This window comes from Aegilops tauschii, chromosome 2 (genome assembly GCF_002575655.3).
Source record: "Aegilops tauschii subsp. strangulata cultivar AL8/78 chromosome 2, Aet v6.0, whole genome shotgun sequence".
Classification (NCBI taxonomy): domain Eukaryota; kingdom Viridiplantae; phylum Streptophyta; class Magnoliopsida; order Poales; family Poaceae; genus Aegilops; species Aegilops tauschii.
The window spans coordinates 80,719,261-80,745,796 of record NC_053036.3 but is presented as its reverse complement, the minus strand read 5'-3'; the positions used below and the strand labels follow the sequence as shown (position 1 = coordinate 80,745,796).

The window sequence follows — 26,536 nt, the reverse complement described above, 5'->3', positions numbered from 1 at the left end:
GGGTTAGATTCTGCTGTTATACCGGGCTGGCTCATTTCTCTCCGTGGTTCCAACGTCTTCATGCTGAGATGCATTCTGCCCCGAGCTCTAAATTTGTCAATGCCAATTACCGGGCAGATAGCCAAATCGATACGTCCTAAACGTGAAGTCGGAGCTGTGTCACGGGGCCATGCGGCGGCAATGATCTTCTTTCTCCTACACAAGACTTATGGCCGAAGTCGGAGCTGTCTGGTCCTCAATATGTTTGGTCGGCTGTTTGGCACAAGGCAGCAGGGTTCTCGTGTCTCGTTCGTTCGAAGAGGTCTTAAGGTGTCGTTGTGGTGAAGTCAGAAGCGCCTGTGTTGGGAGGAATGATGACAATGACATTAGAAGCAACTTAGACAATGTCGGCTCCTCGATGGTGTATATTAGTTTTGTGAGTAGCCAGGCTGGATGCCCTACCTTATGGGAAGCCAATAACAGATGAAGAGAACTAACCATGGATGATAAAATCTGGGCCAATGCCACTGCAAAATAGGGGTGGAGGTCTCCACACCATTGACCTGATGTGCATGCGATTCTACCTGGGAGATGAGTCCACTTGCATCGGCCGGGCAGTTGCCGACGCCATGGCAACACAGAAGGTTCCTTCGGTTGAGTTTGCTATCTTGACGAAGGTGCGTAGATACTTACCAATGATGCCATGCTCGCTTATGAGAGGCACTTCATGACATTCTTATGAGAGGCACTTCTTACGCTAGACAGTTTGTGGCTAGGCGAATCGGACTTCCGCAAGATTTTCAGCATATGCAATCAGCTGGAGTTCCTGTCTCTACTGAAAGTGGAACACCCGCGACTCTGCGAGCTGGTGATTTCCTGAAGCAGTCTTAAGAGGGTTGATCTGACGTGGGTGCCAAGGCTCACACTAGTGAAATTTAATGTTTTTTCATCTCAACATGATCCCTTCTGTTTCGGCCATGTCCCACTGCTCCTGACCGTTAGAATCATCAATGCCGGCCGTTCGTGGCACAGGATGCTCAAGTTAAGCGAGCTGCTTGGTGAAACTGCCATAAGCAACATGCATTTGAACTTCAAAAGTGAGAAAATTTGGGTCAAGCCGGAGGGTCGAAAACAACTGTTACCGGTGTTCCGCAGACTAAGGCTTGTGTATCTGCTTAACATTTCCGAAGAATGTGATCTGGCTTGGACGATGTTCATACTCGAAGGTGCACCCGCCCTTAAGGAACTATGCGTCATGGTGCGGGATCATTCATATGAAGCGGTGACGGCGGAGCGGAGGAAGGTGTATGGGTTTAGCGAGGAGAAGGGCAAGGGACTGGAGTGGGAACCATCTGCATCTGATTTCAAGCACCATGATATGGCCGTGCTCAAAATCTATGGGTTTAAGGCACAAGGCAAATTCGTGAGCTATGACAGACGATTCAGGAAAGCGGCGGTGAATCCGGAGGACATACACCTGTATGAGAATCCAGCGTGTGACAAGTGCAAGCACGTGGTTCCAAAGGCGTGGACATGGAAGCAGAGGATCTCGCTTAGGCCGCGCTTGGTATGGATGTAATCTTATACAGGTGTATATAACTTACAGATGTAAATTACCGGCCCAGAGCTATTTCCAACCGGAAACTAAAACGACACCTGTATTTTTTATACAAGTGTGTTTAGAAGGAAAACGACGTTCCAAACAGGGCCTTAGGGATAAAATCAACAAGGGGATGCTCTCGCCTGTAAGGATTCACTTGCTGATTTTAGAGCAAGATTTCCCTTCGATGAAATAATGCTCTGCGTCGTAAGCTGCACTTGACAGAAACTGTTGAATGCATTGATTACTTGCCAGTAGTGAACCTTTTCAGTTACGTGTATTTTGACTTTTGAGATGGCAGGATCAAAACTCTATGGTAAGATCACAAATGGCAGGATCAAAACTATCAGAATCATAAAACCAGAACAATAAAATCGAACCAACCACAATCTGGTCATAAAGCTGTAGAATCATACGATAAAATCGAGAAAATCTTGTCTAACAAATTGATGCAGATGCATCGAGAAATCTCATGTAAAACCAGGCCACCTCCTTGAAACGTGCAGTTTTTTTTTTTGAAAGACCCGGCAAATCACCGGCTTCATTGATTTAGCAGAAAGCAGTGGAAACATGTAGATCAAGTGATCAAGTGGATGAAATTAGAAAAGTACAGCTATCTCCCCTCTGATTAGGCTAATTTTCACTAATTGTGTCCCCGAAGGGAGGCTCTATGAATTTGGCTCCGGTCAATCTCCATTGCTCGATATTGGTCCTAATCGCCGCGATGACATCTTCCACCCGAGGTGTTTTTGCCCGAAAAACGCAGTGGTTTCTTTCCCTCCATAATTCCCAGGCGATCATGATGACCAGAGTTCTGATTCCGCGCCTGTTTGCGGTAACAGTCTTGTTGATGAGGAGTTGGCAAGTCTGAGCCGAGCTGAGCGGAGACCTCGTGTCTGGTGCGAGCGAAGAGCAGCCCGACCATCTAGCACATTTCCCCCAAACCTGTTGCGAGAAGCTGCAGCCCCAAATCAGATGGGTAGATGTTTCCAAATTTCTGGTGCACAGAGGGTAGAAATAGCCATTGGGCCAACCTCTTCTCTGCAATCTGTCATTGCACCACAGGCAGTCTCTGACTAGGAGCCACATGAACATTTTGAGCTTGTTGGGAGCCCAGACCTTCCAGATGAAGCTGTTGTAAACTGAGTTGGGGGCCTGCTGACATTGCATCTGGTAAGCCGATTTGCCAGTGTATGTACCTTCGCGAGTGAGCTTCCAAGTGATTTCATCTTCTTGGCCAGGAGCCATGGTAATGCGTGCTGCGTCAATGAGCCGCCACATCTGTAGAAACTGAGGTGCTATTGCGGCAGTATCTCCATGTTGCAAATCTGAAATCCACTGATCATTGGCTAGAGCCACCCGAACCGACCTGTTTTTGCGCCTCGCGTGACTGAACAAAGCAGGGAAGGCTGTGGACAGTGGCTCGTCACCGATCCAGCTATCTTTCCAGAAGTTGGTCTTGTTTCCATTGCCAACATGGATTGATGTCGCTTTGCCGAACAGAGCCCTTTCATGATCGTCAGGAGTAGGGGTCACGGCAACCCAAGGCTTATCCGGCCGCGCCCATGTGAGCCACTGCCATCGCAATCTCAGCGCACGGTTGAATTTGTGCAGGTCCAGTAAACCAAGGCCTCCACAGTCTAGAGGGGAGCAAACCTTTTCCCAGGAGACCTTGCACTTTCCACCAGAGAGCTCATCGTCTTGTGCCCATAGGAAGCGTCTTCGCGATTTGTCCATTTCATTCAGGATTTTCTTTGGTATCTTCAGTGCAGTCATTGCAAAAGTTGGTAGGGCAGAGAGGACGCATCTGACGAGGACTCTTCTCCTAGCTATATTAAGGAGCTTGCCCTTCCAGCCGGCCAGCCGTGCTTTCAATCTATCGATCAGGAATTGGAAATGTGCCATTCTGAGGCGAGTTGGCGAGATTGGGAGCCCCAGGTAAGTTATCGGGAAACTGACAATCTGTCCACCAAAACCCTGTAGCAAATCCGGCACATTCAGATCTTCACAGCAGATTGCAACAACTGATGATTTTTTTTGATTCAGTTTAAGTCCGGTGGCTTGTCCAAAACTGTCCAACAGATCAAGCAACTTGCCCACCTCCTGAGCAGATGGATTTGCGAAGATAACTGCGTCATCGGCGTATAAGCTAACCCGCAAGCTTGGACCGCGGCCCGGCAGAGGCGCCAGGACCCCAAGATCCGACGCAGCAGCAAGCAGATGGTGGAGCGGGTCAATTGCGATGATGAAGAGCAGATGGTAGAGGGGGTCACCTTGTCTTAATCCTTGCATGTGCCAGAAGTGATCGCTCGGCTCCCCGTTTAGCAGCACCGAAGAAGAGGCCGACGATAGCATTAGCGCAATCCAATCACGCCATCTCGGGGGAAAACCCAGCTTTTGCATAAGCTCCAGGAGATAAGCCCAGGAGATAGAATTGTAAGCTTTTGCAATATCCAGCTTGAACAGAAGGGCCCTTTTTTCTGCCGATGGAGCGCCCTGACATAGCCCTGCACGTATTGGTAGCTTTCCTGCAAGCATTTCCCCTTCTGGAACGCCGTTTGTGCAGGGGAAATCAGGTCTTGTAGTCGAGACGCCAACCTCATGGACAACACTTTTGCAATCAGCTTAGCAATGGAATGAATGAGGCTGATCGGTCGGAAGTGGCCCATCTCTATTGCTCCATCCTTCTTTGGCAGCAAGGCAATGAAGGCAGTGTTCAGATCAGCAAAGTTGTCACCCGCTAGATTGTAGAACTTTTGGAAAACCGCCATGATATCTTGTTTGATAATGTGCCAACATGATCTGAAGAACTTGCCGGTGTAACCATCCGGCCCGGGAGCTTTTTCAGTCAGAGATGCCTTGATGGCAGCCCAGATTTCTTGCTCACAGAAAGGTAGATCAATGCCTTGCAGGTCGACGGCTGGTAGCTGAAGCAGGTCCCAGTTAAGCGTGCAGCTCCGTTGCAGGGATTCGCCAAGGCCGCGGGCGAAGTGATCGAAGGCCAGCTGAGCTTTCTCCCGCGGCTCCGTGACAATGGCGTCGCCCTTTTTGATGGAGTGGATGTAATTTTTTCTACGACGCGAGAGGAGGCGGGCATGGAAGAACTTTGAGTTGGCATCTCCCGCGCGGAGCCAAGAAATCCTGGAGGCCTGCTTCTTGCGAGCCCTTTCAATTGCTGCCAGCCCGAGAACCTTCAGTTTAAGCTGCTTCCTTAGGTGAAGCTCATCAGTTGACAGCGGTCTGGCCTCGTGCGCCACGTCGAGCCTCATGATAACCTCGTTTGCAATGTGGAATTGAAGTTTTGCACCCCCAAACAAGCTTTTGCTCCAAACCTTTAGATCCACCGCTACTCTTTCCATCTTCTTTTTCATCCTGACGAACGAGCAGTCGTGGCGGACAGGCCTCTCCCATGCGTGCTGCACTGTCTCCTGGAAGTGAGGGAAAACTGTCCAAAAGTTCTCAAATTTGAACCTTGCCTTGGTGACAGGCCTAACTCCATTAGCCAGCACCAGAGGGCAATGATCAGAGAACGAAGTGGAAGCCGCCATGAGGACGAAACTTGGGTGCATATCCTCCCATGCCAGGTTACAGAAAACTTTGTCGATACTGCAAAGAGTTGGGTCCTCCCTCTCACTGCTCCACGTAAATCTCCTGTTTTTGCATTTGACCTCTTTCACCCCGGCGAGGTCAATTGCCCTGCGGAAACGGCCCATCATCCTTCTGTTGATGTTGCAGTTGTTTTTGTCTCTAGCTTGGTATATCATGTTGAAATCGCCATTCAGCATCCATGGCTCTGTTGCAGGCGGCGCAACCGCAGCCAGTTCCGACAGAAAGTTGGGTTTCTGTTGGTCGTCCGTCGGGCCGTAGACCGTAGTCATCCAAAACGAGCAGCCTGTACTAATGATCTTCACCCTTGCAGTGATGGAGAAACTAGCGATGATCTGATCCGTGATCTCGACGGTCTGCTTGTCCCAGAAAATTGCCGCGCCCCCTCTCGTGCCCATTGCCGGAAGCACGACGCAGCCTTGCAGAAGATTTCCCCAACGTCGCGAGCCATGTCAGGAGTCCATGTCTCCAATTTAGTTTCTTGAAGGTTTAGGATTGAAATCTTATTTGCCTGCGCCACCTCTCTAACTGCAGATCGTCTAGCCGGCACGTTCAGGCCCCTAACGTTCCACGACATGATCCTGTAATTTGTGTCAAACATGGAGACAGTGGTGTTCGCTTCGTCGACTAACATATAAAACAGAGGGGTTACAACACACATTACATCTATCCAGGGGGCACCGCCGGCCTCCAATAGACCCAAAATCCCGGCGATGACTACAAACTGATCCTGCCAACTGAAGACTACACATGAAGACTAATCCTAACTCGAACTGGTTTAAGACCAGTCGTCGACGAAGACTAGTAGCTAAAACTAACATGATCAAACTACATCCTCAGCATCCGCGCCGGCCATCCCGGCCGTGATTTCCAGGGCCTTACTGTCCAGGCCAGTGAGCTTTGCGATCGCCTTGATGTCGCTACGGGACAGAGGCTCATCGAAGCGCTTGAGCAGAGCCGCCGCCGCCGCCGGAGTCATCCGATACTTTGGGCCGAGGCCACCGAGCTCCTGGACGAGGCGCAGCGCCGCGCGCTGAGCCACCGGCACAGTGCAGCCAGACGCGGCCTGACGCGCGCTCCGGCGAGAAGGAGCAGAAGTGGCCCGCACTTTTCGGAGGGGCTGAAGAGCGTGGCCGGACGGGCGGAGCGGGCGGGGCGTCGAGGATGGCCGTCGGAGAGGGGCTGAACGGATGCGGCGAACCGCCCGCCTGACTGGTGCTCCCTTGCCCAGCATCGATGTGGAGGCAGTCAACCTTCTGGGTTATGGCGGCGACTTGAAAACCCACAGCAGCAGGAGCCGGGGTGGAGATGCAAGGGCTGCTGAGAGGGGCGTCGAGGTCGGCGATGCACGGCAGAATGTCGTCCTCCGGGAAGCCGTCCACGGCCCCACGGCGCGTCGAAGCGTGGGGCGGCGAGCGGCCGCCATCTTCAAAGGCCAGCGGGGAAGTGAGCGCGTCGCGCATGGCGTTCTCGATCTCCAGCTGCATGACGTCTGTACGAGGCGGAGGGGAGAGGGCGAGCCCGCCAGGGAAGGAGAAAAACTGGGCCACCGGGTCAGGCTCGGAGGCGCTCTGGCGTGCGGGCTCGCGCGGTCGGAGTGGGAGCGGGGGAGTGGCCCTGAGAACAGAGCCCTCCTTTGCCTTCTTGTGCTTGACTCTGTCCTTGGTCTGGTCTTCACGGCGACGATCAGAGGGAGCCTTGTTGCGTGGCTGGGGAGCGGCCTCGACGACGTCAGTGGCCTTGCCCTTGGCGTGGCAAGAGTTGCCCAGAAACGCGTCCTTCCAGGTGCGCCGCAGCCCAGCTTGCTCGCCGTCGCGGTCTTGGTCGCGGCGATCGTCGACCCGAGGCCCGCCCTGCATCCGGAAGCCGGCGCCCTCGGAGCCGCCCTCCTCCCCGGGGCCTGGCCGTCCTCGACGCCAGCAGCCCAGGAGCCAGGCTCGGTCCGTGGAAAGGGGCGATCGTCGTCATCGTCGGAGGAGGAAGGAATCCCGCTCTGTCCCGAGTGCGAGGAGCGCGGCGAGAGCGGGGTCCAGTCCTCCATCCGATCCACGTGGATGAGCATGTCGTAGCGGCGGACGCCCGGCGGAGGAGGGATGCGACGATCAGGAGGGGAGTAGCCGCTGATCTCGTCGACGCGGCCCGCTCCCCTCTTGAGCACCCAGAGCGCCCGCGTGGTGGGGATGTGCGCAACGTTCCATGTCCAGAGCCAGCAGGCGAAGGTCATGGTGTGGCCTCGCTCCAGGGTCCGGCTGTCAAGGCGGTCGATGCGGCCGAAGTCGCCGAACGCCTCGTCCGCCCCCTCTAAGGACCAGAACTGCATCGCGAGGCCTTCAACGACGATACGGACGTGCAGCAGCAGGCTCATGATAGCTGTGTGGTCGTCTTCGTGCCAAGCACGGATGAAGAACTTGAAGCCGTCCACCTTGATGGAGCCCCTCCGCACGGCGTCGTCGCGGTGCGCCGGCAGGTCGAAGTGGACCAGGAACGCCTCAGGTTGGTGGGAGGTGACGCGAAGCTGGAAAGGCGGCGTGCCTATCAGCTCCTCGATGGCCTTGCCCACCGCCATGGGGTTTGTCGCGTGGATCCCGTCGATGGCAGAGAGCGTGACAGCGTGCTGGCGAAGGACGAACTCCTCGCGCTCGAGAACGGGCGTGGCGACCACCACCTTGTTGCTGACCCGCGGGCGCCGTGCATGGTCGCAGTGGAGGAAGCGGTCCATTGCCGGAGGGGGCGGTGGAGGGTAGGCCGACGACGGGAAGCGGAGACGGTCGCGCACCGGAGCCCTGGACGTGGCCGGCTTCAGTCTCTCTCGGGCGGTCCCTCCTGGACCCCCGTTCTTCGGATTCTGTGGGCACTCCCAGGCAAAGTAGCCCTGGCGCTTGCAAAGGATGCAGCGGAGAGGATCTCTGCAATCCTTGCGACGGTGGAGCTTGCTGAGGCACCGGAAGCACTTCCCTTTGAATCTGCTTAAAAAGACGTCGCGGCCGGAGCGAGCATTGAAGTCCCGATGGCGGTCCGAGCGGCGCTCCGAGGAGGGGCGCGGATGGACCGCAGGGCCGGATCCAGCACGCCCCCCTTTTCGGGATCTGACCTCCGTCCAGCCGTGCTCATCGCTCGAGGGGGAGGAGTTGACAGCAGGGGATGGGGCGACAACCATGGATTTAAGGCGCCCATGCCCATTGAAGGGGGTCGCGCCCAGATCCGCCGGGCAGAACTGGTGCCCCGAGCAGGACGACTCGCCCCGCCGCAGGATTCGCGGCGTCGAAGCCGGATCTGAGCCCGCAACGGTGGTAGCTGGTGATGATGGCGAGAACAGGGCCCCGAACGGACCGCGCGAGGACGAGGAACCGCAGGGTGGGGGGGAGCGCCCGCGTGGCGAAGCAGCCGAGGAGGGACGGGACGGGACGGCGAGCCGGATTTGTGGCCGCCGCGGCCGGAGTGGCCCGTGGCGCAGCGGAGCGGGAGCGGGAGCGGCGCGCAGCAGAGCTCGGCCGTATTTGCTTATTATTGAAACGTGCAGTTTCAGTGTCCAGTAATCGGACTTCCTTTTTTAAAATTACTGACTTCTTATCCATGAACCTTTCATGCCTTCTATGAAATGTGTTCATAGCAAATTTACTAATTCCACTTATCGGTCGTCGCAAATTTATCGAACAATCTCATCTTCCCCATGTTTATTACCACCCTAGCCTCAAAGGAAGGAAATAATGGAAAAATATATCTGCAGCGTTATCGAAGCATCTACCGTGCTCTGCGTCAAAATTATGTTGTCTCGACCGACCAAACATATGAACAGGACGAACTGTGATAGTTAGTATGTATGCAATTACAATGCACTGTAACTATGTGATGTCTGTAGTGGTTTAAATTGTGATGACATCCCGCTGTTGTGTATTGTGCAATTGTGATTTCAAATGCACGCGATCGATCGATCCTACGTCAACCCCGTGTGCTTCTGTTGACAACAACCAAACCGAACAAGTGTTCTGGTTCAGAGAAAATGGAATACTGAATCGCCGTCCTGTCCAGGTAACTGAATCACGGTGCGTCATTTGATCCGGCACGGGCGCACACCGCACATGAGATTTCTATTCTCTATTCATCTCCTCCTGATCTACCCGGGAAACACATAGTCGCATACTATTACACTGGGGAGCAAGGCCGAGGGGGCCTAACTCTCGATCCTCTCTGCCGCCGCACGCTCAAACACCGCCCTCAGTGACTTCTTCACCTCGTCGCCAGCGAACACGAACTCCACAGCTCCCTGGGCCAGCCGAAACAGCTCGGCCTTGCTAAGACCTGATAAATTACGCACCGAATTCAATGTTCAGAGTCGGTGTACACAAGTATATGTTGTTGGAATTAAAGAGGAATAATCTCTGATTGATTTTCCAGGCACTGTTTCTAAGATAAATGGGCGTACCGAAGGTAGACGCGACGAGGTAATACTCGTTTGAGAGGCTCGTCGAGAAGAGGCCTGAATCGTCGGTGCACAGCGACAGAGGGTGCTTCGCGTTGTAGAGGTCAGCTGCACAAGTTCAGAAACTCGGAATGTTAAGATGCTTGCTGGGGTTAGTTTTTTTTTTTTTTTTTTGGTCAAGGATTTTGGGTGCTGCATTGTCAGATACAGACCAAAGTGATGAAGCTCTAGAGAAGGGGCGCCTCCGGTCATAACATTGGAGGTTAAACATATCTCCACCTGCAGAATTTTGTCTCGGAGGTTAGGGAAGCACAGGTGACATAGAATAGCTACAGACAATGAAAGCCAAGGAGCAGAAATAAGGTTACCGGGATCATTGATGACTTGAGCTTCTTCCACTCTTCGTCGTCGAGGCAGCAGACATGACCTAGCCTTTGAGGGCAGAAGTCCAGCATTGCTTGGATCTCCTTCCTGTTTGGTACCTGTTGTTCACTAATACTGTATCTAATTTCATCGGCCAAATAATGTATGTAAAGATTTGCAAATGGTACTTTGAGAAAATAATGATAATAAGGAAATAGTGTGTTTGGAAATTGTCTGAATGTGTTTTCATACCTCGCCACAGTGAATTGTGGTGGGGATTCCCAGCTCTTTAGCATATTCTAGAGCAGGCAAGTATGTCTCCCTTTCACAAAAGTTGAAAGCACCATGGAATATTAGCACATAAATAGTTAACATGTTTTCATTTAGTTCAAGCCAGATATAAAATATTTCTTACCATTCCCCTACAACTGGATTGCCAGAGAGATCAATGCCAATCACACCCTGGTCCTTCATTTCCATGGCTAAATTAACCTGACGAAAGGAAGTAAACTATTAAATATGTTCCAAGATTTGTTCAGAGTAGAGGCTAAAGTGGAAGATCAACATACAGTATCCAATGCAGCAGAAGTTGTCTCACGGCGGTCAATACTCAGAAGGAGCCTAACATATATCTTCTTTCTCTTTGTGTCGCCACCCGAATCACTCATTGGTGTACAACTTAATATTTCATCGTTTAGAACAACATCAATGTCTTCAACAGACTTAAGACCTTTAACTACAGCATTCATGTAGGATCGCTTGGTCATCCCCTTGGCTTCATTATTCTAGGCGGTGAGAGCAAAAGAGACACAAAACTAGTGATGCGCACAGACTTGTAAAATTGTGAACTAATATGAAAAAGAATTCAAAAGTAGCACCTTAGGTGTCGTCCTTATTTCCAAATACAAAACATTCTCAGCAGCAAAATCTCCTACAACCTGTTAGTTTTGTCTAAATAATTAACTGAAGGAATGTTGTGTAGAACAAATGTGAGATAGCGCGAATAATGATTAACATACCTCCTTAGCGATCCTTGTTACTGTATCATGGTCAGTCGTGAGTATATGAAACAAATCAAAGAGCCTAAAACACTCTGGGAGAGATCTGTCATCTGTTGAAAATTTAAAACCAGAGTTAATAAGCAGGCATGGAATTCGAGCCTTACAAATAGTACACATATTGCAACAGGGAAATATAAGTACATAATTTCAAAGATATTCATATTTGGTTCATAAGTATGTTTTGATACGACTTATGGGTAGGTAACATCATTAGAAAATGGCACAGAAATGGTCCACTTACTCTTCATGATCACATCCTTGACATCTTCAAAGACAATGACTCCTTTGTCACCTAGTTCTTTTGCTAGTTCTCTATTCAAGAAATGGCAACAAAAGGATATCAATTTCTAAAAATAGAAATATCAACTCCAATGGATAATCATGTTTCCATCTCGATAGAAATACTAACATGTCAACATAGCATTGTTAGAAGACAAGAAAGTATAAATACCGACAAATGAATGGTACCGACCAAAATCGGAGATGTTTTATATATGATACTAATGTATACAGTGAAGAAAATGTTGCGCGTTTTGGTACGTATATTTGAGAAAAGAGAGGTACGTGTTGAAGATAATAGAGATACCGCGCCCTGAAATCACCATGGTAGTAAAATTGGTAGGTGATTTAAGTAGCTAGGGAGCATCCATGAGACTATGACACTATCACAGAACAGTTTCAGTACGCACATGGCATCTACTTCCTCTCTCCCAAATTATAAGACATTTTTGGTAGGCCAAAATTTCGAAAATCTTCGGTGGTCAGTACAGTATCAGATGATGAATCGTTCAGCAGAACTTCTTTAAAAAAAGGAAAAATCGTTCAGGAAAACGATCTGGGAGAGCGGTAGCGGACGCTGTTGCCTTGCCCCCCAGGATGCAGAAGAACGACGCCAAGGTCAGTACAACTCCAGTTGCACTACTCTAGCCTAGGATAAGCAGGACCTTAGCTACCGGATGGAAGGCACGAAGAACCGGGGGCCGGGGTTGAGGTTTGGGGTGGTCGGGGAGGGGAGGGGAGAGGAGAGGGAGAGCGGTACTGACAGGAGGGTGGAGTTGCGGACGGAGCCATTGAGGTGGGCGTGGAGCTCCACCTTGGGGAGCGCGACGCACCACTCCCTCATCTCCTTCTCCGCCTCCGAGGTCTGAGTCGCCATGGCCGCCGGCGCTCGCCTTGTATGATTGGTTTTGTCTCGCTCCAGTCTTTCTTTGTGGGGGCCAAAGTGCAGAGGCAAAATTATAAATGCTGGTCGATTTTCTTTCTCATTTCTGGACCACCCGATTCTGCGCAAGTGGTTTACTGCACTTTTCAAAGTGTGGTATGACAAGGGTGTTTTTACATGTCTCTTTTTTTACTGTTGGTTCAATCTAATTTATAATTTTTGTTGGGCGGTGTACAGTCGAAAGAAGAAAAATGCAAGTATAATTTTCAAGAATTTTCGTCAAAAAAGACCACTTGCCCAACGGAATTGATAAAAAAATATTCTTTGAACAAAATTAACAAAAAAGACCACCTGAACTGTGGCGGCAGGTGCGCCAGCCGACACGTGGTACCTGCCGCCATGGTGCGAGGCGGCAGCCCCTGCCGCCAGCCCCTGCCGCCAGCCGGCTAGGCGGCAGGCTGCCCATAACATAACAGTGAGCCGCGAATCGCTACGGAACGGGCTGGTGGTTGGCCCTGCCGCCTCGTTCGGTGGCGGACTGTTTCTGCTGCTCACGGGCCACTAAACCAAAATGCATGCATGCATGTGGTAGCAGGGCTAATGATCCAACATTCAATTTTTTTTGCAACATTAAAAAAAAAGCAGGGCTAATGATCGTTGCATGTGCTAGTACATCGTGGCAGTTAGCTTGCTACCCCTGAAAAATGAAAAGTCAACTAACCGATCAACTTGTGTACGCACAATATGAGCCCGTGTATTTCTCTTTTTTTATTGAATGAGCCTTTGTATTTCTAAAACACGTGCGCGTATAACCTGCATTTAAAATCATTGAAGATCCAAAATAAGCTATGTGAACGGAAGGAATACAACAAAAACTCATTGAACACTCATGGAACATCTCTTCTACATTTCCCGGCAGCAAAAAAAAACCATTAATTGAGAATTGCCACCACAGCAACACTAGAAAGGACGACTCCACGGCGACTCGTCGACGATAAGTAATGGACAATCCTACACGCACGCCAATGGTCATCTCGGCTAGGGGTAAGAGGAACCGAAGTTATTAGTAGTGGGTAATCCTACATGCACGCCACTGGTCATCAGTTATCCGAGTCGCCACCGGTAAATGTTATCAGTGGCGGGGTGAACCCCAGGGCCCGCTACTGATATTTTTTAGGGTATTTTCTAAAATCTTAATTATCTTCATTGATATCTTTTCTTCTCAACCCAGGCCCTGCTACTGATATTTTTTAGGCGCTGCTACGCGTCCGTCGGCTAATGTTTAGATATTGTCCGTCGCCTCGACGACCGTTGGATGACCGAGCTGATAGTCTTCCGATGTAGCGTCCACGCCCCACATGCCCACTCGTTACATCCTGCAACAAACGCTCTGTTGTAGAAACAAGACCGCATGCCCACTCGTTACTTCCCGCAACAAACGCTTTGTTGCAGAAACAAGACCGCATGTCCACTTGTTACTTCCCGCAACAAACGCTCTGCTACAGAAACAACACACTCTTGCCCCTGGCTCCGACAGAGTTGCATCCCGCGCGGCGCTGCCGCCAACCCACCCCAAAATCAGCCCGCCGCCGGCGTGCAATAGCTAAATGGAAGTTTCTGCAACACTATGGCTACCCATGTGCAAAAATTCAGAAACTCTGCAACATGCTCTGCCGCTCACCCTTCTCTCTGAAACACAACTTCCCCTACTACTTCTCTAAAACAAAACTTCCTCTCTCATATGACACTGCCGAATCATCACTGCAATAGGGAGCGCCACTGCAAAAAACGTCGCGTACACGCCGGCGTAGAGGCCAGAAGTGTGACGCCCCCGATTCAATCGTACACTAATCATACACGCAAACGTGTACGATCAAGATCAGGGACTCACGGGAAAATATCACAACACAACTCTAAAAATAAATAAGTCATACAAGCCAGGGACCTCGAGGGCTCGAATACAAGTGCTCGATCATAGACAAGTCAGTGGAAGCAACAATATCTGATTACAGACATAAGTTAAACAAGTTGCCATAAGATGGCTAGCACAAACTGGGATACAGATCGAAAGAGGCGCATGCCTCCTGCATGGGATCCTCCTAAACTACTCCTGGTCGTCGTCAGCGGCCTGCACGTAGTAGTAGGCACCTCCGGTGTAGTAGGAGCCGTCGTCGACGGTGGCGTCTGGCTCCTGGGCTCCAGCATCTGGTTGCGACAACCAGGAAGAAAGGAAAAGGGGAAAAGGAGGAGCAAAGCAACCGTGAGTACTCATCCAAAGTACTCGCAAGCAAGGATCTACACTACATATGCAGGGTATTTGTGTAAAGAGGCAATATCAGTGGATTGAACTGCAAAATGCCAGAATAAGAGGGGGATAGCTAGTCCTGTCGAAGACTACGCTTCTGGCAGCCTCCATCTTGCAGCATGTAGAAGAGAGTAGATGGTAAGTTCACCAAGTATCATCGCATAGCATACACCTACCCGGCGATCCTTCCCTCGTCGCCCTGAGTGAGAGCGGTCATGGGGTTATATCTGGCACTTGGAAGGGTGTGTTTTATTAAGTATCCGGTTCTAGTTGTCATAAGGTCAAGGTACAACTCCGGGTCGTCCTGTTACCGAGGATCACGGCTATTCGAATAGATAAACTTCCCTGCAGGGGTGCACCACATTACCCAACACGCTCGATCCCCTTTGGCCGGACACACTTTCCTGGGTCATGCCCGGCCTCGGAAGATCAACACGTCGCAGCCCCACCTAGGCACAACAGAGAGGTCAGCACGCCGGTCTAAATCCTATGCGTGCATGGGTCTGGGCCCATCGCCCATTGCACACCTGCACGTTGCGAACGCGGCCGGTGAGCAGACCTAGCAACCTCCATTACAAAGGAAGTTGCGTTACGCGGTCCAACCTGGCGCGCGCCACTCAGTCGCTGACGTCAAGAAGGCTTCGGCTGATACCACGACGTCGAGTGCCTATAACTGTTCCCGCGTAGTTGGTTAGTGCGTATAGGCCAGTGGCCAGACTCAGATCAAATATCAAGATCCCGTTAAGCGTGTTAATTGAAGTATCCGGAACGCCGACCAGGGCCAGACCCACCTCTCACCTAGGTGGTCTCAACCTGCCCTGTCGCTTCGCCACAAAGTAACAGTCGGGGGCCGTCGGGAACCTAGGCCCACCTCTACCGGGATGGAGCCACCTGTCCTTTCAGCCCCCACATCGGAATCAATTGCGGGTACTCTACGAGCCGACCCGACTTTAGTCACCACAGGTATCATATAATGTATATGTAAGTATAAACCCGTGATCAGCTCCCAAGTGATCACGGTCGCGCAAACAGTGGAAGCTCGTGGGGGAGTGGGCCGAAGCCCCGGGGGGCTGCGCCAGTGGGGGTTTTCCTTTTATTAATTCTTTTTGTTTTTGTTTTATTTTCCCTTTTCTTATTTTTCTCTTACTTTTATATTTTATTTCCTATTAATTATAGTTTTATAAAATATTAGAGTAGTTCCTAAAATAGTATTACTACTTTTTCTAATGCCATAATAACTTGGGCACCCAAACAAAATAGTTTAACATTTTATATATTATAAAGGCATTTCATTATTGATTTTAGCTGCTGCTCTATTTATTTTGGAGCATTTAAACATTTTGAAAAATTGTGGTTTCTCCACCATTATTTCCCAGATTTATTTGACACATTTAGAACATTTTAGTTGTAATGTTTGAAAACTTTTATTGTTTGTTTGATTTTTAATTTGAACCCGAACCGGTTTCGAACTAACGCGAGATTAGCAACAGTAATCAAGGTGACGTGGCATCATTAGTTGAGGGTTACTGTAGCTTAGTTATACGGGCGTCACAGGAAGGCGCAGAGGAGAAATAGTAGGGAGCATCACCATCGCCGCATCGGCCAGAAAATGGGGGAAGGGATCTCTGATTTGTACCTGCTTGAGTCGTCGCCAGCCACCGCCGATCCTGAGCCCGTCGTCGACGCCACCGCGTTGGATAAGCCCCAATCGCCCAACGCCTTGCGCCGCCGCGTCCTGCCCTCCCAAATCCAGCAGCTCACACTCCCAGCCACACGAGCCCACGCTACTGCGGGATGAAACCCCCTTCTATTATCCAGTTGTAGGAATGGTTGTCCTGAAACAAGAGGTGTTGCAGGAAACGGACGTGCCTCCAGCGGACGCGGGAGTGCTCTCGGCCGTCTGATAAAACATAGATCGGACGGCCACAAAGCCAGCGGACGGGCGCGCGCGATCGGTCGGCAGAAGGTAAGCTTTTCCCATATTTTTTAGGGTATTTTCATCTCATCACTCTCTTAATTATTTGATCCACCGACAATTGGATATCTACCCTTCTCAACTTAGGGCATCTCTTTCCCCTCAAAAAAAAAAACTTAGGGCATCTTGAACACGGATCTCAAACCTCCCGCAACCGTCTGGATCGATCTGTTTCGACGCTTTTATTTATTTATTTGTCTCACATAGCATATTTTGGATCTTTGATGGTTTTAACTGCAGGTTATACACGCACGTATTTTATAAAAATTCAAAGGCTTGTATTGTGCATACACTAGTGCGATGCATGCATGACAAAGCTAGGTTCCGCTGTCCAGAGGCTACGAAGTACTACCACATGCATGCATCAGGTCTTGCTGCAGCTAGCAACAGTCCTGCCGCCACCGGACGAGGCGGCAGTGCCCACCACCGGGCCTCCGTTTCGTACCGATTATCCCCTCGCTGTTATGGGCAGCCTGCCGCCTGGCTGGCTGGCGGCAGGGGCTGCCGCCTTGCACCGTGGTGGCAGGTGCCACGTGTCGGCTGGCGCGCCTGCCGCCACGGTTCAGGAGTCTTTTCTATCAATTTTATTTAGAATAGGTCTTTTCTGGCAATTCTGTTGGGTAGGTGGTCTTTTTGACAAAAAATCAATTTTCAATGCAATTTTACGGATCGTTCTATGTCTAGCTGTCTTTTCTTTTTACAGGTTGTTGTTTTCCTTGATATTTATCAGATTTAAGGTGTCTTTCGACTATTTCTCTTTACAAAAAAATTAGTGTATTGGCATGTCTCTATATTTAGCGGAATAGAAGGGTGATCCGCATATTTGTGCAGCTAGACTTTAAATGACTTTTACGTATTTCGTTACATATATTTAAATTTAGACAAAGGAAATTACCACGATTTAGCAAAAAAAAAGAATAAATTTTGAAAATAAATTTATTTTACTAGATATTAGGCTTTTTAGGGCTACTAAACATTTGATTTGCTCTCATTATTTTTTGTTCTACATCCCATGTAAATTAATTTGCTTTTGCACTGTCCTCCTAGAGTTAATCTTCAATGTATATTTGGAAAGAACAAATGTTTAGAACTGTAGTGATTCTTCTTTCTTTTGTGATCTTTAATACTCCCTCCCTCCGTCCGGGTTTAATAGACCTTCTTTTATTTTGAGTCAAAGTTTGACCATGCGTTTAAATAATAAAATGCAAACTATATGTCACAAAAACTATGCCATAGAAAACCTCTATCAAATACAAATCAAACAATATACTTTTTATATCATATACTTTATATATTTTTAGTCACATAGTCAAAGTTGGACCCAAACTATAATGAGGCCTAATAAATTTGGACGAACCTAGTACTATAATGATTCATCTGCTTTTATTTACTCTGTATATATTAGATTAACTAAAGTAAAACTTTATACAATTTGAATAAATTTATGAAAAGAAATAGAGTAAACTCTATTTTTTTACCCCTAAAATTGCCTTTGTGACAGACATTAACTTTTTTCAAAAAATTTCTCAATTTATACCCCAAACGATCCACTTTTGTGCCATATTTTCCCTCAATTTATGCTGACTAGGCATGCCATGTAGATGTTTTTTGCTTTTTTTTTCCTTGATTTATTTGCACTTAAATGAATCGAGTGACCGCTTCGACCGCCCTCGCCAGACCCTATTTCTCTCTCCTCACTTTTCCCCTCGCATCAGGCTCACCCAGCCACCACCTCCGACGTTGGTGGTTGGCTAACGACGGCGCCGCCACACCACTCCCAGGGCGGCGTTGGGAGAGCCCAGGCACCCGGACTGCACTACCAGGAATGGCCTCCAGCCGCTGCCGAGGAGGATCGTCGTCATGTTCTACGCCGTGTGCAACCTCATATATATCTGAGCATGTCGATGGCGTCCCGTTGAACATCCTCGCCCACCCCATCACACGCGTCGCCCCGCGCGGGAGTGAAGTCTGTTTTGAACCTTGAGGTCGTAGAGCACGACATAAACAAATCTCGACGTTCAAATCCTTGAAATCGGTACCCTGACCTCGTCGATCCTGGTCTAAATGAACCTTCATGCAGTTTAAGGACATGATTTGATGACGTGGGATCCAAGTACTTCACGAATCGTGAGGCAATCGAGCGGCGGGGCAGGGCTTGGCAGGTGCGTGTCCCTGCAAATTTCTGCCAAAACGTCTTAGTATTTGGAAACAAAGATAGTACTCCATCTGTAAAGAAATATAAGAGCGTTTATTTTTGTAATAACCCATATTTTTGAGTTATTGATTTAAATTAAGATGAGTAAATAAATTTCTATTATCTGTTAAGTTATGCTAGATTCTTGTTTCAAAGAATTAAAATAGAGCTGTAATTTTTGCATGCATTAAATATTAGAAAATTACATACTATGTAAGAGTATGTGTATGTACACATAGACTTGCATGCATGCACTCACGTTGAGGTATGCATGGGAGGTACTACTAGCTAGTTGGCAGTATAAGCTTTATAAGAGAGTTAACGTGGCAATTGAATAGATGTCATTTAAGAATAGGCTGGACCAGTGGGTGGGCGACTAGAGAATGTAATGTATTTTGGCTATTTGTAAATGTAAAGGAATTCGTGTAGTTAATATATGAGCTTTTGTGATCCACTGCTGGTTTATGTCTGCTAAATTACGCCTTGCGTGACTATAGGCCTTCATGTCTATAGGCGCGCGGCGGCTGTCTCGCCTAGGCCCGGTCTCGGGGCGTGACCGTTAAAGTGGTATCAGAGCTCTAGGTTTTAGGTTGCGCTGGGACAAATGGGTAGATTGTTGCATAAATTTATGTCTTATTACCAATAAAAATGTTGTTTTAGCAATCGGTAGTGTCTATGATTTTGTAGACCCCTCCATCATCTTCAGATCTTTAGGAACCGTATAAACTAAAATGATTCATGCAAATAAATTTTGTTATGATAGTTTTGCGTTACACAAGTATGAAGATATTTTTTTTCATATCTTGTCTGCATTGGTTATTGTTTATGTTGTTACTCACTATTATTGTCGGGATATCCAGACAGAGAAAAATATAGCATGCATGCTATATTGAATTTCTAGGACCGGTGGACAATAAATAGATATTTTTGTTAGATTAACTCATGACTAGTTATTTGTGTAGATTTTATTGGTTAACACAGCCGGTGGCATTTATCTAAAAATGGTATGTATGTTGTACCGCCCTCTAGCTTTTCTGTTAAAGGCCTTACAAACTAAAATACTTCGTGTTGCTAACTTTTGTTATAATAGGTATATGCACATACTAGTAGAAAAGATTGCAAATATTGTTTGCATTATTTCTAATTAATTATTGACCATGCATCAAATAAACTGTCCCAAATATGATTGGAGGGAATTTGGCTCCCAAAAAAACCAGAAGATGTTAGTGTTGAATTTCGAGGACGAAATTCTTATAAGGTGGGAAGGATGTAATAACCCATATTTTTGAGTTATTGATTTAAATTAAGATGAGTAAATAAATTTCTATTATCTGTTAAGTTATGCTAGATTCTTGTTTCAAAGAATTAAAATAGAGCTGTAATTTTTGCATGCATTAAATATTAGAAAATTACATACTATGTAAGAGTATGTGTATGTACACATAGACTTGCATGCATGCACTCACGTTGAGGTATGCATGGGAGGTACTACTAGCTAGTTGGCAGTATAAGCTTTATAAGAGAGTTAACGTGGCAATTGAATAGATGCCATTCAAGAATAGGCTGGACCAGTGGGTGGGAAGCGACTAGAGAATGTAATGTATTTTGGCTATTTGTAAATGTAAAGGAATTCGTGTAGTTAATATATGAGCTTTTGTGATCCACTGCTGGTTTATGTCTGCTAAATTACGCCTTGCGTGACTATAGGCCTTCATGTCTATAGGCGCGCGGCGGCTGTCTCGCCTAGGCCCGGTCTCGGGGCGTGACAAGTTTAATTATAATACTAGATAGATGGATGGGTAGATACGTGATCAAAGACGTATACTTGCATTAGAAATAGAAAACCAGAACAATCTTTACATGGCTCGGAGAATCCAACATGCCAGAACGAGCACTGCATACAATAGTACTGGGTAAGAAAATATTATTCTGAAACTCAGCTTTCGGAAAGATGCTTAGATTCGTATACGAATTGCCACGAAAATACCCTGTGCACCAATGCATGTTGAGCATAGGTTAGATCGCCCTACCTAGCTACACATACAGCCTGTGCCCTGATTGATAGAGTAGTGCTAACCATTTTCTGTGAAGAACTACCCAATGTAATCTCAGTCTCAAACTCATCGTTGAAAAATGTTTCTCCGCTCGCCCGCATCGCCGCGCCTGCCTATAATATGGAACCATGCATCGCCAAACCAATTCGCTGAGGCAGTTGCAAATCAAGTACTATCACCTCAAGTTTCTTTTCCCAAAAATGTCTGTGGCACGGACGCTGACGACCTTGTCCATCCGGCGGGGCGAGCGCGAGCTCGTGGCGCCGGCGAGGCCCACGCCCTACGAGTTCAAGGTGCTCTCCGACATCGACGACCAGGAGGTCCTCCGCTTCTATCGCTCCGGCGCCTTCTTCTACCGCGGCGACGCCTCCAAGTCCGGCATTGACCCGGCGAAGGCCATCAAGTCGGCGATCTCGGAGGCGCTCGTGCACTACTACCCTCTCGCCGGCCGGTTCCGGGAGCTCCAGCCGACGAGGAAGCTCGTGGTCGAGTGCACGGGGGAGGGGGTCGTGTTCGTCGAGGCGGACGCCGACGTCCGGATGGAAGACTTTGGAAACTCGCTGGCACCGCCGGTGCCATGTTACGATGAGCTGTTGCCCGAGCAGGAGAGAGCGACCGCCGTTGTCGTCGACCGTCCTTTGCTCTTTGTTCAGGTGACGCGGCTGAGGTGCGGAGGCTTCGTCTTCGGGTTCCAGATATGCCACTGCATCGCCGACGGCCCGGGGATCGTGCAGTTCCTGACGGCGCTGACGGAGTTCACCCGCGGCGTGCCGGGCGCGCCGACCGTGCGGCCGGTGTGGCAGCGCGAGCTCCTCACGGCGAGCTGGCCGCCGGCTACCGCGCACGACCACGTGGAGTACGCGCCTCTCCCCGACCCCGGAAAGGACGTGGTCTCCTCCTCGGACATCTTCTCGCAGCACACGTTCTTCTTCGGCCCCCGCGAGATCGAGGCGCTCCGGTCCCAGGCCCCGCCGGCGCTGCGCACCGCCGCGTCGCGGTTCGACCTGATCGGCGCCTTCATGTGGCGGTGTCGTGCCGCCGCGCTGCGGTACGGCCCGGACGAGCTGGTCCGGCTGCACATGTTCGTGAACGGCCGGGTGAGGAACAGGAGCCGGCACCGCCTGCCGAGGGGCTACTACGGCAACTCGTTCGCGTTCGCCTCCGCGTGCGCGCCCGCCGGGCAGCTGTGCCGGAGGCCCCTCGGCGAGGCGCTGCGGCTGCTGCTGGAGGCCAAGGCGCGGGCGGAGCAGGAAGGGTACGTGCAGTCGGCGGCCGGCTTCAACGCGGCGCACAGGAGGCCGGCGTTCCCCAAGGCCCGGACGTACCTCATCTCGGACATGACCCAGGGGGGGATGATGGCGGTGGATTTCGGGTGGGGCACGCCGGTGTACGGAGGGCCGGCGACGATCATTCTGGCCACGTTCCATCTGGAGGGGAGGAACGAGGCCGGTGAGGTGGGCGTCAACGTACCGACGAGGTTGCCTGTGCTGGCGCTGGAGCGGCTGAAGGTGGAGGTGAGCAAGGGGCTAACGGTCAGCGGTCGGACTGTCACTGAACCTGCGGACAAGAGCAAGTCAGCCTTGGTTCCTGGTCACGCTCTCGCAAAGCTGTAGAAGAGGTGTGGTACTAGGCTCCTGCGTACACAACATCAAAAAAAGCACCAAGTTCGGCCACTGTTGTGCTTGTGCTTAGTAATGCATCTCTCGTGGATTGTTTCCATTGTAAGATGGTTTTTCCTCGGCATCTTGTTCGGTAGTGTGTTTTTATCTACTCTATATAATAATTTGCACATATGCACGTGCATTGCAAGGGGAGAAAAAATAGTGTGCATTTAAATTTAGTTAGAATTATATATGCAAGCATAACCATGCGAGCATGCCGATAAGAAACATTTAGGTTTCGGGTTTCGTCACATGTGAAATAATCAATCCGCTATTTTTTCGTTCATTGATCAAGGGGATTTAAGGTATGAAGTTTGAAAAGGCCAGCGAATTATTCAATCTGTTTTTCATTCATTTGAGGGGATATCAAGATATGAAGTTCCACAATATGAAAGTGAGGCGGGTCTTCTTTTTTTCATGTACAATCCATCGATAACTACCGGAGTTAATTCTACTCCGCTATTTTTTCATTCATTAATCGAGGGGATTTAAGGTGTGAAGTTTCATAATATGGGAGTGAGCCAGGTCTTCTCCTACTCTTCTCTTTTCCTCAGGTAGCAATCCTCAAGAAATTCAGAGTCCTTTTCTAGCTAACTCATGTATCAATCCATCCATCCTTCGTTCAGCATAATCCATCCATCCTTCGTCCAGCATAATCCATCTATACATGTAGTTTCGCACATGTACAAAAATTGATACGACCCTTATTTCCTGGGTAGTTGGGCCGGCTAAATTGTGTGGGTTGTGAAAGGCTCAGGCACCGAAATGACATGTCTTTGTAAGGTGCGAGTAAAAATCCAGAAGAAATGACAAGTTGAAGGATCGAGCTCAGGACCTCAATGACCCGACAAAAGTGCTGCCATCCACTCAAACAAACAGGTCCTGCTAACCAATGGGCAGTGCAAATATTTAAGAACATACAACAGCGTAAAGTTAGAAATATTTTTTGAATTTTTAAACTTTTCTAATTAGTATTATTATTATGAATTGCCGAATATTCATGAAAATATGAATGATTTTTTAAGTCCTGAACTGTTTAAAAAATTGTGAACCATTTTTGAAAATTCCATACATTTTTGAAATAACACGAACAAAATTTTAAACGGGAACATTTTTAATATCCGCAAATAATTTGTAAAAATATGAAACTTTTCTAAAAATATGAACCTTTTGAATTTTTGAATAATATTGAAAACTAATACATGTTTTAAAAATTAAGAACAATTTTAGAAAATGTGTATTTTCGAAAACAAACATTATTTTGAATTTCTGAAATTTCACTAAAACAAGAATAGTTTTTGAATTTGAACATTTTAAAATGCAAGTTTTATTTGAAAAAATCAAGCAATTTTGGGAAACACAATTATTTTTGAAACAATGGGATATTTTTCAGTTTAGAACAAATTTTGGAACGAGAAAAACATAAATTTTGGACATTTGTCAAACGTGAACAAAATTTTGGAATTCCGAACCTTTTCAAAAAAAATTGAAGAAAATTTGAAATTCTGAACGTGTTTTAAAAATCTTGAATTTATGAAAAAATAAAAATAAACTTGGAAATGAAAGAAAGAAAAAGTAAAAAAGCCAGAAAGGAAAAGAAAAAGTAAAATATGAAAAGAACACAGGAAAAAAGGAAAATGGGCCGGCCAAGTCTTGGGCGCTTTGTACGAGTCTTCCTAGCTGCGTGGGCAGGAAAATATATCGGTTGGCTTCGCTGGGCCACAAGGCGCGCCGCACGTATAAAATTCTGGACAAATCTTTTTTTTCCTTTTTTACCAGACGGACGTACAATAATTTAGTACCACGTCGGACAAAATAATCTTTTCGGCAGTGAACGTATGGAAAAAGTTCAGGAAAATGCACATTGCTTTATTACTTGGTATAGATATAATGCAAAACAAAAGTCTATTTTGAGAGTACTTCTGCAACGCCGTCTGTTAGTCATGTAATATAAGTTTGAAGACACTATCGTTTAGGCCCCTCCCTCATAAGTATGATGAGTATCAGTGATGTTTCATATCCAATTGCTTAGGGACAATCATTTTCTTTATTGTTCTTTCGAAACCATTTACTTTATTGTTATTTTATTAAAACAAACACCTAACTCTTTATTACCTTGTAAAGCTATTTTTTCAGTCCCACAAGGTAATTTTATTTATTGTTCTAGGTAAAACAAATGTTAAGTGTGCTAAAGTTGTATTGATGGTCGATAAAACTTAAGAGATTATTAGTTCTACCTTTAGCTTGTCGTTCGGTTCGACACTTTTATTTATTGAAAAGGTTACAACTGATCCCTTACACTTGTGGGTTTTCAGGCGGCTCCGAGCCATCTAATCTGCCTGGACGACTAAGACCCGGGCGACCCAGTTGGGAGGCCCATGATGGGTGGACCATCCAGTGCGCCCGGGGCCAACGTCATGATAACTGAAGTACGTGCACTGAGGAAACCGAAAGATACCCTGACAACAACACAAAGTGGAAGTCGGCGACACTGAGTAAGCTTAGAGCCGGTAACGTCGAGTAAGCTCGAAGCCGGCAACATCGGGTAAGCTTGAAGAAGCACCCGCAGAATGAAGCGAGAGGAAGGACAGCGTGCTCCGCGTCCAATAAATAGCATAAAACAATAAATTTATAGGAAAACTCAACCGACCTTGTAGAAAACCGAGACACCCTGACTCACCTCACCGTGACTCAAAGAGGTCGAGCACCTCACGGGCAGCAGTCACGCCCGACCTGGCTCCCGCGAACGAGGAAGCCCATCGAGAAGCGAATGCACTTCACCCGCGCATACCGACACACGAGAGGAAGTGGGCAAGACGGCGCACACGAGCGCGATGAAAATCCCCGCAGACACATGGGAGTAAATTGCACAAAAGTATCATAATTGGGGCATTGGAAGCAGATTGGTATTAAGTTTGGTAATTTTTACATGTCAGTACCAAGTCTCGGGCTAGACGTTACAAAAAGGTCTAAATCGCGTATAAACACGTATTGACGGTGTATTTGACCGGCAGGGCCCGCCTATCAGCTGCTGACATGGCATTTTTTTGCAGAACCCCCCTCACGGTGGCGCCCGCTCTGGATCGAGGGGAGGATCCCTCGAGCCCGAGCTCCCACTCGCATCACCGCGGCCCCCGCTTGCGCCGGAGCTGCCCCTGCTCGCACCGCCGCGGCATCTGCTCGCGCCTTCCCTCTCCGCCGCGGCCTCTCCTCGCGTCGTGGCCTCTCCCTCCTCCGCTGCAGCAGCTCGAACCCCAGCAGCCGACCGCGCCTTCCCTCGCCGTCGGCCAGATCCCCCGCCCGGCGCCGTCTCCTTCCCCCCTCCTCCAGCGACCTCCCCCTTACCATCAACCCACTCAGCCGCCGCCATGGATCCCTTTCTGTCTCCTCCCTCTTTCACTCGTGGGGATGACGGGAACCAAGGCGGCGCGTCGAGAGAGAGAGAGAGAGAGAGAGAGAGAGAGAGAGAAGAAAAAATGGAAGGAGGAAGAGAAGGAGAGAGGCAGGGTGCGGGGACGGCCTGGTCCTGGTCGTGGTGCTCCGGTGGCCGGCCGGCGGCGCGGCGAGGAGGAGGCCAGGGCGGGGCGGGGTTACGGGAGGCGAAGGAGCACGGGCTCGAGGGGCTCCTCCCCTCGATCCAGATCGGGCGCCGCCGCGCATGAGGACGAAGGAGGTGCGGGGGGTTTCTGCAAAAAAAATGCCACGCCAGCAGCTGACAGGCGGGCCCTGCCGGTCAGATACACGGTCAATACACGTTTATACGCGATTTAGACCTTTTTGTAACGTCTAGCCCCAGACTTGGTACTGACACGTAAAAATTACCAAACTTGATACCAATCTGCTTCCAATACCCCAATTGTGGTACATCTATGCAATTTACTCGACACATGGCCCCGATCGTGCTCTCGGGGCACGCGTCATGGACCCCAAAGGGAGCATGGTCAGGTATGGGCCGTCGCGTCGATCGGACAGTGCAGACCGCGCCAGGGAGCCAGCCGCGGGAGGCCATCGTGCACCGGACGACACAAATGGCACTCTCACTGACGCAGGATCCCAGATGGGCGGCCGCTTGGCGCCAGAGACTCCACCCAACAGCGGGTGTGCGTCACTGACAGGAGGCCTTGGCCTCGGCTTTCGCGCGTGACAGGGCGCAACC

The 26,536-nt window shown here is 48.9% G+C and overlaps 2 protein-coding genes and 2 pseudogenes across 2 annotated transcripts; 2 read left to right on the top strand and 2 right to left on the bottom strand.

Moving 5' to 3' along the window:
- Positions 1–500: 500 nt before the first annotated feature.
- Positions 501–1,558, top strand: LOC109758831 (uncharacterized; annotated as a pseudogene).
- A 4,562-nt stretch (positions 1,559–6,120) lies between these two features.
- Positions 6,121–7,505, bottom strand: LOC109758830 (uncharacterized; annotated as a pseudogene).
- Positions 7,506–9,172: 1,667 nt separating this feature from the next.
- Positions 9,173–12,257, bottom strand: LOC109758822 (N6-mAMP deaminase). The gene is made up of 11 exons (XM_020317688.4): positions 12,073–12,257; positions 11,271–11,341; positions 10,988–11,079; positions 10,847–10,906; positions 10,538–10,753; positions 10,384–10,460; positions 10,221–10,290; positions 9,974–10,087; positions 9,818–9,884; positions 9,609–9,713; positions 9,173–9,484 (listed from the first exon to the last, which is right to left on the bottom strand). Exons 1-11 carry the CDS (start codon positions 12,183–12,185, stop codon positions 9,357–9,359), a joined length of 1,113 nt encoding a protein of 370 aa, XP_020173277.1. The 5' UTR covers positions 12,186–12,257; the 3' UTR covers positions 9,173–9,356.
- Positions 12,258–20,919: 8,662 nt separating this feature from the next.
- On the top strand, positions 20,920–23,296 carry LOC109758829 (benzyl alcohol O-benzoyltransferase-like). The gene has a single exon (XM_020317697.2). The coding sequence runs from the start codon at positions 20,920–20,922 to the stop codon at positions 22,330–22,332; it is 1,413 nt and encodes a 470-aa protein (XP_020173286.1). The 3' UTR covers positions 22,333–23,296.
- Positions 23,297–26,536: the final 3,240 nt, after the last annotated feature.

Excerpts from the sequence above, each read along its gene's own strand:
- LOC109758822 (XM_020317688.4), bottom strand. The coding sequence starts at position 12,185 with ATGGCGACTCAGACCTCGGAGGCGGAGAAGGAGATGAGGGAGTGGTGC. Across the intron at positions 11,080-11,270 it reads CAAGGATGTGATCATGAAGA|ATGACAGATCTCTCCCAGAG; the intron begins GTAAGTGGACCA and ends AATTTTCAACAG. Across the intron at positions 9,714-9,817 it reads TCTAGAGCTTCATCACTTTG|CTGACCTCTACAACGCGAAG; the intron begins GTCTGTATCTGA and ends GAACTTGTGCAG.
- LOC109758829 (XM_020317697.2), top strand. The coding sequence starts at position 20,920 with ATGTCTGTGGCACGGACGCTGACGACCTTGTCCATCCGGCGGGGCGAG.